Genomic DNA, 13296 nt, shown 5'->3' on the forward strand with positions numbered 1-13296 from the left:
CAGGTTTCCATAAAGTTTCTATATCACTCGGGGAAATATATGGAACCAAAAAAACTGCAAGGATGAACAAACCTGATGGGAGCTGCTGTAGATGAAGTTGCAAATAAATCAACTGGTGGGGAGGTATCAATAGTTTTGGCTGGGGTGGAACTAGGAGATGTAACTGTTGTAACTGGAGAAGACTGAAAAAGAAGATGCAAAATAAATTTATTTTCATACACAAAAGCAATGATAAATGTAGGTGTTCATACCTACTTTGCCCTTTATCACAAACAACTCACCAGTTAAGAAAAAATATTTAGACCGCTTATTCCTTGAAATATGATTGGGCAGTTTCAATCCATTGCAATAAAAAAAGTTAAACATCAATATTAAAATGAGCACCAATAGTAATGATTTGTGTTTATACTTGACCTAATCATCCAATGACTTGAAATGGTATGTTAAAAGTATTCTTCATGCCTGAATGCATTTCCACACTGAACATTAACAAAAACAGCAGCCAAAACTTAAATTTGAAATTCCTGTAAAGCAATCAGTTGAAATAATCCCCACCACACTCTTCCCTTCCCTCCCTGCATCTACTCTACCTGGATCCTCATTGGATGCCTTTAGTGTCTAAAAATCCAACTTACAAAATAATTCAGAGATGGCAAAGAATGACTCATAAGCATGATTCAAGTCACAGGCATCTTGAGGATATCTTGTGCATATCCACTCACTAATCTGACACAATCAGCTGAAAAAGAATAACAAAGCCCGTAAACCCTTTTTTCTGGATTAGTTCATTCTGAGGCATGTTAAAATAGGCATCACAAACGATGAGCACTTGAAGCACCAATATGAAAGGGCAAAGACATAGCCACATCCCTTCCCACTTTCCCTACAATTTCCCACATATCCAGATGACAAATATTAACAGAAGTCTCAAAATACACTACAGGAACATTAATCCTCAACCTGATTTAAGAGCAGTTAAGAGCAAACCAAAGATTAAAAATAAATAAATAACTCAACCGGGGGAACTGGATCGCTATCCTACCTGGGTGGTCAAAAGAACACACACATGCTAAATGCAAAGCAGGTTTTCCAGAAAAAAGAACTACTGCAGAAAGAGATTCAGAAAAAGTGATAACTGTGGGAGGCCTTCAAATTACTTTGTGTCTGTCTTGCAATTTTCAAACAAAGAGATTAACTGAGGCCTTTTTCAGTCTATAGCTCCCACAGAAACCAGTAAATCTAAATTAAGCAGATATGCATGCCAGTTCGAGTGTATTCAGAAAGTGACGCAAAGTCAATAATCAGGTTGTTGCTCTGTAAATCTCTACTCTAGTCTCATCTCTTCTTTTCACTTTGGCAAAGTCCAAGTGAAAAATCATTTGATATTTACGGGTCTGGAAACTATTACCCCAAATCAAGTTAAGACTGAAGTCCATTTTCTAATACTGACTGCCCATCCAAAGCTAGGTTGCTCTACAACCTGTATCAAAAGGTTCAAGTGCCCTCCCATCATCAAGAAAATTCTAAACTAGTTTTTGTTTGTGGGGGAGACCTTCAATACATATTACTACATGACTGAGGCAGAAACAAAATAGGGATTTTGCTAAGCAGTATGGCCTAATGGATAGAGCACATGCCTGAGAGTTAGAAGAACAGCTGTGACTTGTGACCCCTTTAAGTTAGGAGTGCCTACGTAGAGCAGAATGAGCTTATTCTTAGACAATAGTCATTGAGAAGAGAAAAACAAGTTTAACTGACATGATTTGATGTTATCTGGCAAATAAAAAGCAGAGAAGCAGCATGGCCTAATGGAAAGAGCACAGGCTTGAGAATTAGAGGACTTGGGTTCTAATCCCAGCACTGCCACTTATCTGCTGGGTGACGTTGGGCAAGTCATCTTACTTCTCTGGGCTCCAGTTACCTCATGGGGATTAAACCTTCTTCCCTCCTACTTAGTCTGTGAACCCCATGTGGAACAGGGTCTGGGTCCAACCTATCTTATATCAAACCCAGCGCTTAGTACTGAGTTTGGCACATAGTACTTAATAATTATCATTAAATTGCATTCACAAAATTAATCCCAGATTTAAACATAGCCATAGGGTTTCACATTCTCAAATAAAGATGTACCCTTAACCAAATAAAATAATAATAATTGTGGTATTTGTTAAGCGCTTACTTTGTGCCAAGCACTATACTAAGTGCTGCGGTGGATACAGGCAAATTGGGCTGGGCACAGTCCTTGTACCACGTTGGGCTCACAGTCTTATTCCCCATTTTACAGATGTGGTAGCTGAGGCACAGAGAAGTAAAGTGACTTGCCCAAGGTCACACAGCAGATATATGTGTAATTAGGGAAATAAACATATTGCCTAAATTCCAGGGAAATTAGCATTATAAATTATTCTGAGCAAATCAAATTGATATAGACAACATTAAAAAACTTACCTTGCTCAATGGAGAGGGAGCACCAGATCTAAGAGTGAAGTAGAAAAAAATTAATCTGAAAGCAGACTAATACATACATGCAAAAAATATCCAAATAGGATTTTAAAATAATTCTGCCACAATTTCAATGGTTTATCTAAATATTGTTTCTGAACATTAAAATTAACCAACTTAATCCATTATATTTTATGTCTCAACTTGTTTCAGATAAACACAATTTGGAAATCCATCTATCCAGAATTATCTATCTACTTCTTATCCAGAATTATTCCCCCGATTAGACTGTAAACCCATCAAAGGGCAGGGACTGTCTCTGTTACCAATTTGTACATTCCAAGCGCTTAGTACAGTGCTCTGTACATAGTAAGTGCTCAATAAATACTATTGAATGAATTATTAGGTTAGCTAGAGTGTTTTCTTCCCACTCTGACATCTAATTCATTACTGCTTCAACAATCTGCATTTGTAATTTTAAAACCATTCATAAATCAAATTTTCCCACAATGACCCATTTCTTCCCCATCCCTCCAGCCAGAGAAATGGAAGAAAAGCTACTTGAGGCAAGGATCATGATTACTACCAACTCTATTATGTCATACTTTTCCAAGTTCTTAGTAGCAGAGCACTCAGTAAGGGCTCAAAAAATACAAAGATTGGTTGATTGGTGGAACCAAGGAAGCTGGGGTCTACAGTGACCCAGACCTGCCAAACCCCACTATCAGTGACAGGTTCCCTCCAAGCTAAAAAAGTGCTTTAGGAGGGCATGTGGAAGAAAGAAGTGTCAACTCATGTAACCAACAAAGTGCAAGACTTTATTCTCACTGATCCCATGCTAAAATCTGGAAATGGAGGAGATGGGTACTCAATCATTGGTATTTATTGAATGCAGACTGTGCACAAAGCACTGTGCCAAGAGCTTAGGAAAGTACAATGTGAAAATTCTCAAGAGTGGGATTCAGGCACTGATTATGTGAAAGTCCAGATCTGCCAGCAATTTAAATATGAAAAACAGGTCATCTTGTTGTATTGTACTCTCTCAAGCACTTAGTACAGTGCTTTGCACATAGTAAGCACTCAATAAATACCATTAATTGATCTTGCATCACCTGTAATACTGGGATTTTAGACACCAAGAGACAACTTTCCTCCCCTCAGTTATAAATATGAGAAACAGCATCTAAACAGTAAATCTGTCTATTTTCTAACATCATACTGAGACAATGAGGAGATCATACTTCAGCAATAAGTAACCATAAGAAATATTCCATTCATTTAAATGCTATGATTAATGAGAACTTATGGAAAAAGTAGAAACATCCTAGAAAAAAACAAATTCACAGTATAATAATTTACCTCAAAAGGTGAACTGGGGTGATTTAAAAACACTCAAATGATCTATATCTTCAGAAGCCTATGTGGGAGTTAGTTCTAAAACTCTTGCTAAGTTTAGTTAAAAATTACTATATCCTTTTTCTCAAATACAGAATGGGAAGGAGAAAAAAGTCACGAAATAAGTCCCTAAAGCAAAAATCCTCTGCCCTCCAGAGAAGATGAGGAGATCACTGTGAAGCCACTCAAGCACAAACACCTTCTGTGGAACAACCACAAAACATATGTGATTTATTGATCGTCAAATGTGATCTATATCATCAGATTGGCACTGACTGAAGTGACAGAAAAAAAAAAGATTGCTTACCAGGAAAAGACAATTCAGTAGTAAGTACCACTGCCTTTGAAAGACTATTTTCTACCTCATACATAAAGAACATTCCAAAGACTCAATAAATGTGACCAAATAAAAGAGTTACTCCAGCCGCGGTTTGTAAAAACATTTTCCTACTCCTGAAAGGTCAATTGATTCATAAATACAAGCAAATACTTCAGCTACAAATTATAGGCCTGCCAATCACCTACGGGAAAACCTATGAAGAATGTCAACTAAAGCTGAATGAGTTCCTGATATTGCCTGGCAATGTGCAAAACAGTTGGATATCTATTTGGATATATTTTAAAACCTACCTCGGTAAATGTGAATTAAGTAGCAGTCATAGAGGGAGGTTAATTCATGTCAAGCTGTGCAGTAAGTACTAGAAAGGAGGTCTGATTTCTGGAGTATGGTTCTTGCTGAAATCTTCTCTAAAAGGACAAATTATTCCTGCCAGTCTCAGCAATGAATTGAACTTTTGCTAAGAACAGAAAAATACTACAGTGAATGAAGACTAGGTAGGCTTGCTCTACAAGGTCATATGTTACAGAATTTGAGGGAATTCTAGAACCTTTCCCAAAACACCAAAGATAGGATACCTTTCCAGTGAATGTAGACTAACCTCCTGGAGATTTTCATTCTGCTTAAGTCAGAGCCTTCATTGAGAGGATTTTATAAAATCAAGATGGTTAAAGTCATGGGAACAGATTAGTTCCCCAAGGAAGCGAGGAACAAGTGAGAAGAGATAGGGACCCAGAATAGAATCAAGAGGGACACTTATGGAAGAGGTGAAAGGCAAAGGATCACAATCCTATATCTAGATTTTGAAACCAGTCTTTTGGTTACAGATTCTTCCTTACTCAAAAAAAATGAAAAACTTGAGAGTTAAATGATTCCAAAATCCATCAAAGCTTCTCAAGTCAATGTGTACAGTTCTAGGGTATGCAACAATACATCCCTTACAACTAGAGCAGGGGAGACATTGCCCTCTACCTCCTCCTATATTCTCTGCTCCAACTTGGTTCTTTGCTCTAGTTGAGTATTGAGCCCTCTCTGGAGAATAACTGTTTGCACATGAGAAATGCCACAGACTTTAAGGTTTTTGCTGAGCAGTTACTAGGTGCCAGGTACTGCACAAGCTAATCAGCTTGACCACATTCCACGTCCCACATGGGGCTCTCAGTTTTAATCCTCCTTTTATAGATGAGGGAACTGAGTCACAGAGACGTCAAGTGACCTGCCCAAAGTCATATAGCAGACACGTGATAGAGTCAAGATTAGATGTCTGACTCCTTCTGATGCCCAGGCCCCTTCTCTATCCACTAAACCATGCTCTTGAAAGATCAGAGGTCTGGGAGTCAGAAGACCTGGGTTCTAGTCCAAGCTCTGCTATTGCCTGTTATCCATGACACAAATTGCTTTGGATCCTTTATTGCAAAACAAGTCTTTTATGGGGGGTATTTATTATACGCTATGTGTCATAAATACCAATGATTGATTGAGTTCCAGAGGTACATTTATTTTTAATGGTATTTGTTAAGCGTTTACTATATACCAGTCACTGTAGTCAGCACTGGGGCACATACAAGCTATTCAGGTTGGACACAGTCCATGTCCCACATGAGACCCATTTCACAGATGAGGTAACTGAGGCATAGAGAAATGAAATCACTTGCCCAAGGTCAACCAGAGAAGTGGCAGAGCCAAAATTAGAACTCACATCCTTCTGACTCCCACACTCGTACTTTATCTACTAGACCATGCTGTTTCTCAAGTCTTCTACAGAAAAGTGAGTCTGTAGTATTACTGCCATTCTGAGCTTAATTGAAGGATATCGTCCACTGACCTCACAAAATCTGGGTGAATTTCTGCTGGGAAAATATGTGCTAAGATTCACCCAAGACTGAAACTTTTCAGAATGCCTGTGCATCTAACAAGTTGAAATGATGAAACAGAATAATGGGCCTCAAAGGGAACTTATTAAAAAAAAAACAAACTACTTCATCCATCTGTTTCTGGAAGGACCATGCCGAAACCACCCCAGACAGATGAGAAGCTACAATTTTAAAGGCTCCTGATGACAAGCTTTCTTATTCTACTAAATCGTTCCAATGGAAAGATTCTCACTTTATAATGGGAAGCTTGTCTTTGTTATCTTGCTCAAATCATTCAGCTTTTCTAATGGTCATTTTGCATATTTTATCTTGTGTACAGAGTATTTTACCTTACGTTGGTTAAGAGCAGGAAAGCTTCTAGAGATACTCAGTAATGTCCAAGGAGCTGTCATGCCTTGAAAACTAAAAATACCTTCACTTCACCTGAAGCTTCCACGAGACGTTTCTCTCTTACTAAAGAAGCTCTAAATATTTAATTTTCTTTCCAACTAAGAACTCATTAAGGTGTCCTCAAATTCTCATCTATTCTTGAGGGAGAGATAAACCTACACACTGTACAATTTGACAGCACCTAGGAAATACTACAAGCAACACTAAAAATGGGTAGACATATTTAAATATTTAAAGCCCCATCACAAGTGTATAATGTGTACACTCAGAGGCAAGACAATCTAGAGGCACTATACAATACTTACCCTTCACTTAAGTTTCCAGGCAAGCACAAATACACACAGAAATAAAACAGTTAATTACTGAAATTAGTATACTCATTCAATAGTATTTATTGAGTGCTTACTATGGGTACAGCACTGTACTCTGCCATGATATGAAAATGCTAAACATTAAAAATAGCCAATCTGCCCAGGCCAAACTGTAATTCGAGGAATTATTCTTTACAGTTTCAAGTAAAGAAATGGATGGAAAAAGTCCAGAAGAGGACTCCAAAACACAGGAATACAAATCATTTATTGCCATAGAAAAGGAAGACAAGAATGTACATTTTAATAAAGGCTGGCTTTTCCCTGTAAACTATCACAGATATCCCTATTTATAACTCACCACCATGTACAGTTGTTTCTAGAGTAATTATGATTCAAAAATCATTTATCTAGCTTATTTTGTACTCCACAGAGAAATTTCATCATAGTTTGTTCAAGACATTAATGTCTGGGAGATATAGTGAGGCAGGGAAAGCATTTAGTTTCATTAAAAATTAATTCAGTCTTTTTCAAAACAAAAAGCAACAAATTCTTGTTAGGATGATTTTAGAGAAAATTGGAAAAGAATTTGAAATGTGTTGTATAAACAGTTACATTTTCATATCATCTGGAAGTTACTCCTATGAAGAACCAAACATTCTGCATAAAATATACATTCCTGATTGTATTCTAATGATTTTGCAATATTTGGGGACCAGACTCAATGTCAGCAGCCTTGTTTCAATCTACAGAATTTCTACACAAAAATACACTATTATGCTATCTAAAGTTTTGGTGGCAGTAGAACCGTAAGTAATGCATACTTGTTTCCAGTTTTCTTTCCTTCTAATGTATTTAGATGTTGTTCAAGGGTCTCCATAAGACTGCTGGGAGCCTATAAGAAAATAATTTTAAAAAAACTATATTCTTTACATTGAAAACCGAAAAGTATATCAAGCCTTCATCACAAGTTTTTTTTAGAACATACTTTCAACGTTACCTCTGCCAACACCTTAGTGAAAAATAAGATAAGCCTATTCATGCTGAAACCTGCAGCTGGAATTGCAAATTTACAGAAAAGTTACTTATTTTCTTTTGGCATAAATGTCCAGTTATAGGGTATGGAAGAAAAACGTAGGCAAAAGAGCCAAAAAAATTGAAATGGCTGCTTTGCTCATATCTATTCTATTTTAAAAGTTTGTATATCAACTTTTGGTCCATCTCTGTCCCAAATGCAATTTACAGTAAATTGACCTGAATAAATCTTTTACTTTCATTAAGTTTTTAAATTTCACAATTGCCACATCAAGACAACCCTAAAAAAAAAAAATCAGGCCATTTCCTTGAAACAGGCTAGTAAAATAATTTAGAAATGAACAGACTTTAAAAATAATTACATGAAGGCATCTTCTTTTCCTTGGTTTAGCAACTAACCTGTAAGTCTGCAACTTGGATCAGGTCCCTGAAGTGCATTTTAGGCCTGCACCTCAAGGTAACAAATAGTTCAGCATGCTTATTATGTTAAAGACATTCAAGTGACTAAAATAGGCATCTCTTTATTTGTATAAGGTGATAATCAGTACATTAAGTGGACCCACAAACCCAGTGAACAAGAGGCTGCTCGAGAGGTGATAAGCAATATATTATTATAGAAGGGTTACCAATACATCAGTAGCATTCTCTTTGGGTGGAAAGCTTTCATTATCAATGATTTGCAGGTCAATCAGAATTTCTGACATCAATTCCTAAAATGTTTTTCATATATAGACTTTAATTTCAATCCAGACAAGCCCAACACAAAATCTATACTTGGAACTTTCTCTTGTTTGGTTGATTGCAAGCCTGGGTGTGAAGAATAAGCTACACATAATAATACATACCCTTCAGGTTGATTCTCATAACTAATTTGGTAATCAGCTGAAACGGCACTCTCTTTCCCTACCACCTACCATTTCTTCCCACCTAGAGCATTCCAACAAGCCAGTGGCTTAGAAAATTCCATTTTACCATATGCTCATAAACAAATGTCTTAAGTGCGGTTACATGAAAGCAGAGTTGTTATTTTATGGTGAGATTTCTATAAGTCTCAAAGTGTAGATGCTCAGGAGACAAGGGAGGAGAAAGAGAACCTAAAGAGTTGTGGGGTGGGGAAGGAGTTTACTAATTTTAAGGGTGAAATGGGGCATAAGAAAATCTGTCTGTTGTTTAATGGTCCCTTTTGGGTATATGGGGCTATGGCACAGCATTGGCACTACACTGCTAGAACTTCGGCCCTAAACAGGTTTTGCCTAGAAAATTCCTGCTAGAACTTCCCTCTGTGCCACCTATGCTCCGAGTGTGAACATAACTGGCAGGATGAGAGGGATAGTGGTATCCAAAACCACTAGCGAGCACTAAAATCGATGCCTTCTCATAGGTTGTGGGTCCTGAAATCTTTGTGACGGACCAAGGTTTGCACAATGCTTTCAATGGGAGGTTCCATCATCATTGTGTTAGCAAAGCTTGACATGGATCTGAATACCCAGGTGTTGGTGTAGCCTTCAACTCCCACAACTGATTCAGTTCTATTTCTGGCCCAGCTCCAGGTTTGTGCATCTGCAAAGCTCTTCCTGTTTGTGTTGGTGTGGAATCATCACCCAACCATTCAATCACTAGCCCGTAGATCACAAAGTTCTAGATAGTTAGCTCGTGGGCAGGGAAAGGGTCTGTTATATTGTACTCTCTTCCAAGTTATTAATACAGTGCTCCGCACAGAGTAAATGCTCAATAAATACTACTGATTGAATCACCGGTAGCATAGGCCAAGTTGGGAGTTTTCTTCTGGTCATGATCCACGATGATAAATACTATTACTACAACTACTATTCTCAGACAGTCGGTATTAAATTGAGTCCCTAATGGTACAGAGCACTGGAATAAATACTTGAGAGCCCACCAAAAAAGGTGAAGATATAGTCCTTATCCTCACAATTTAAAGGGAAGTTTATGCCCCATCCCCCCTTATTTCAATCTTATAGACAGATTCAGGTCAAATTGTTGACAGTTCTAGACTGTTGTATCTAAATAACTAAGGTTTATGTATTCTTGGACAGTGTACATAATTTAATAAGAACCACTGTTGCTATTCTGCTAGTGTTAATGTTATGAGTGTAAACAGGAATATTTAGGCATATTTAATACAATCATTCTTATAAGTATTAATCAGGACTTTTTGATTCAAGTTTAAATAACAAATGTTGACTTCTACAACACTATACAATTTTAGCTACTTTCATTAGAAACTATTATATTGGTGTCTTCATTATTCTTGGGACTAGGTTCAGAGGTACAGTGAAAATGCTGTCAAGTTTTAATCACTTCCAACTGAATGCATCAACCCAAGTGGAAAAACACAATAATAAATAAGCTTTAGCAGTGACTAGATGGTGGAAAAACATGTTCTCTTGGCAGATCATACTCATTTCCCTTCTCTAGTACATCTAATGCAGCTATGACCCAAAAGAAAGAAGCTGGCCCCACAGCAGCTTAATTAACATTTAAATGACATTTTTCCACGTGAATGACCTACCTGTGTAAGATCAGGAATGTCCCCTTTATCAATACCAACTTGCTGTGGATTGAAAATAGAGATGCATTTAATAGGCAAGTTTTCATTTGTTTCATTAGACTTTCAATGTACAATAAGCTATCAACTTGTCAAAACTGGAAAACAGAAACACCATGTTGTGCTGCTGTCTTGTTCAGGGATATAGGCACCCAAAGGAGAAGGACATCATAGACCAAAGTTTATTTAATGCGGAGTTGAATTTTGATTTTCCTCCTATTCTGGGGCTTGAATTAACTAAACCTCCAATTACCCCCACCAAAATAGCAACAAAAAAAGACCCCTCAATCATTTATTCTCCAAATAACTCAGACTCCACGGTATCATGGACTAAGGCACTACTACAGATGATGAGGGAAAGGAAAGTGACAGGTCTGGAAGAACAGATAAAAAGATAAATGTGTTCTATGATAAACTCCCTCGCCCTTCATATCCAATAGATGGTCTCTCTACGTGTCTTATTAAAAAAAAAAAAAACAACATCTCCAAGAGGCCTTCCCCGACTAAACCCTCATTCCCCCTACTCCCTCTCTCTCCTGTGTCACCCTCGCGATGGAATTTATTCACTCCACTCTCAGCCCCACAGTACTTGTTTATGTATTTGCAAGTTAATGTCTGTCTCCCCATTAGATTTGAAAGCTGCTAGTGCGCAGTAAATGTGCCTACTCTCCCAAGCACTTAGTACAGTGCTCGGAACACAGTAGGAGCTCAGTACATAACTGGACAGAATTTAGTCTCAAGGTCAAAGCAAAGGAAGTTAGACATACAGCTGGCTATCAATGGTGAATCCCACTTCAAAAGTTTGGTGCTCTAGGTTTAGAAGTTACCTCCCTCCCTCTGAAGATTTTTGCCACTTGGGGCAATTCCAGTTCTGGAAGTAATTTACAACAATATAAGCTCATTATGGGCAGGGAATGCACCTGCTAATTCTGTTGTATTGTAGTTTTCCAAGCACTTAGTACAGTGCTCTGCACATAGTAATCATTCAACTCATTGAATATCAAAAGCAGGAAAGACAAACATTGCTAGCTTTCCCCCCCAACAACTCTCCTTCCCCTCTCCCCTATTCTTCCCCTTTTAGTCAGTGAAAGTACACATTTTAACCAGCATCAGGGTGGTACAATATGATCAAATACAGATTAAGTGTGTCAGTAACTGATGGCAGCACATGAACATTCAGCTGAAATTGTTCAACTCTGCTGAATCCCCACACAAAAGGCAAGTAGGCAATCAACAATATTTGAGGGCTTATTCTGGGCAGCACACTGTACTCAGGTCTTGGGATAAAGCTGCCCTTCCCCATTGTCCCCTGATGGCAAAAAAGGAATTATATCATAACGTAAGTAAAGAAAGAGACAGAAAAAGCAGTCTAGAATTTTACTAAGCTTTAGTTTGGCAATGTATCACTAGCAAAGCCCAGAGAATTGTCACTGCATGTTATACTCCAATTAGTACCCTGACTAAGCAAGCTGTCTAACCTTGCAAGTAATGTACACCTCTGAATGCCACATGTTTAATCATGCACTGGAATAATGAACAAAGGACAACTGGTGGGATTGAGGGAAAGCTCTTGGATTTAAGTGCAAGGGAATAATTAAGTGTTTGTCTCTTTAGTACATTCAGGCTCTAGGAAGGACATATTCTAAGCTTCCTAAGAAAGATAAAATGGGTAATGCACATTAGATGATTATGCTTCAGAAGGGAAAGATGTAATCATTTTCCAAACCCAAAATTCAGCTTGCAGTAACTAGCATTAAGATCATAATAAAACCAAAACATTTTCAGTAGTCTTGATGATTTTAAGATTATGGCCACCACCAGTGTAAAAACACAATGAGACCTCCTTTCTTTCTCCCAGTTGGCATTCTCACCCTAAGGTATAGTTTGCATTCTCTATTAACGTGTATATAAAAAGAATGCACAGGAAAAACAGAGGAAGTGAATCCAAACTTCCAAAACAAAGTCCACCTGCATTAGTGGGAGAAATATTATAGGGAAAGATAACTGACTTGTCTTCTACATTTGAACAGAACATTAGATGGGCCACCATCTATCTCTCTCTATATATATCCAGAGGTATGCAACTAAAATAATTTTATATTGCTATTCCAAAGCTTAACATTACTTACTTCTGCCACTTTAAGGAATTCAGACACTCTGGTCATTCTAGTTAGAAATCGTTTGTAAATTTCTAGAGCATCTTTACATTGCCCCTTCTTCATTTCAAAAAACTTTTCTGAAATAGGTAAAAGATACGCTTTTTGAGTTTCACAGAATATTAATTTCAATTTCATCCTAAGAGCATAAGAAAAATAAGCAATCCCACCCTGGATAATGCTGATGGCCCATTTAGCTCAGTCTCCCAGGATTGGCACAAAAGGCGCTTGGAAAAATAATGTAATTATTGCCCTCCTTCAAACACACACTCATGATTATGGATGCACAATCTAACATCCTTAACTCTTCCCTTTAAATAACTCATTATGGACTACACAGTTTCAGTGGGATAATGAATTTCATTTATTTACCACCTGTTGTGTAGAGAAGTGTTTCCATCAGTTGGCAACCTCCAACTTCAATGGGTGCCCCTTAGCCCTAGTGGTGGTGTAAAATTTAATGAACATCCATTCTACACTTGTCCTATCCACATCCTTGACAATTTTGGGAATTTTGAATCACATCTCCCCTGAACACTTGTTTTTTGAGGCTAAAGTGATCTGAACTGTTCAGGCCACTTTTGTATGCAAACTCTATTTCCCATTCATTATCACTACCATTTCTATGGCTTTAAACCAACAGGATCACAAGAAAGGTTATCTAGTAATGCTTCTTTGAATCTTTGGAGAAACAGACTGTGGAATCTCCCCCAGGAAAAGTTATCCATTTCTCATAATCTTCAAAATCATCCAACATCTATTCAGCCTGCTCTCTTTTGTCCTTAGAGAA

The 13296-nt window shown here is 37.6% G+C and overlaps 1 protein-coding gene across 13 annotated transcripts in view; it reads right to left on the bottom strand.

Moving 5' to 3' along the window:
- SNAP91 (synaptosome associated protein 91) overlaps window positions 1-13296 on the bottom strand; it is an 85279-nt gene that overhangs the window by 36670 nt on the left and 35313 nt on the right. For 5 of the 13 annotated variants that reach the window (XM_029047447.2, XM_029047450.1, XM_029047449.1 and 2 more), the window contains exons 8-14: window positions 12480-12586; window positions 10315-10356; window positions 8408-8491; window positions 7571-7641; window positions 6744-6749; window positions 2449-2476; window positions 73-182 (exon numbers count right to left, since the gene is read on the bottom strand). In XM_029047447.2, the coding sequence (XP_028903280.1) occupies window positions 73-182; window positions 2449-2476; window positions 6744-6749; window positions 7571-7641; window positions 8408-8491; window positions 10315-10356; window positions 12480-12586 (448 nt within the window). The remainder of the gene's footprint in view (window positions 1-72; window positions 183-2448; window positions 2477-6743; window positions 6750-7570; window positions 7642-8407; window positions 8492-10314; window positions 10357-12479; window positions 12587-13296) is intronic. The other 8 variants (XM_039914795.1, XM_039914794.1, XM_029047448.1 and 5 more) reach the window with 3 other exon arrangements.

Source organism: Ornithorhynchus anatinus, chromosome 19, assembly GCF_004115215.2.
Source record: "Ornithorhynchus anatinus isolate Pmale09 chromosome 19, mOrnAna1.pri.v4, whole genome shotgun sequence".
NCBI classification, from domain to species: domain Eukaryota; kingdom Metazoa; phylum Chordata; class Mammalia; order Monotremata; family Ornithorhynchidae; genus Ornithorhynchus; species Ornithorhynchus anatinus.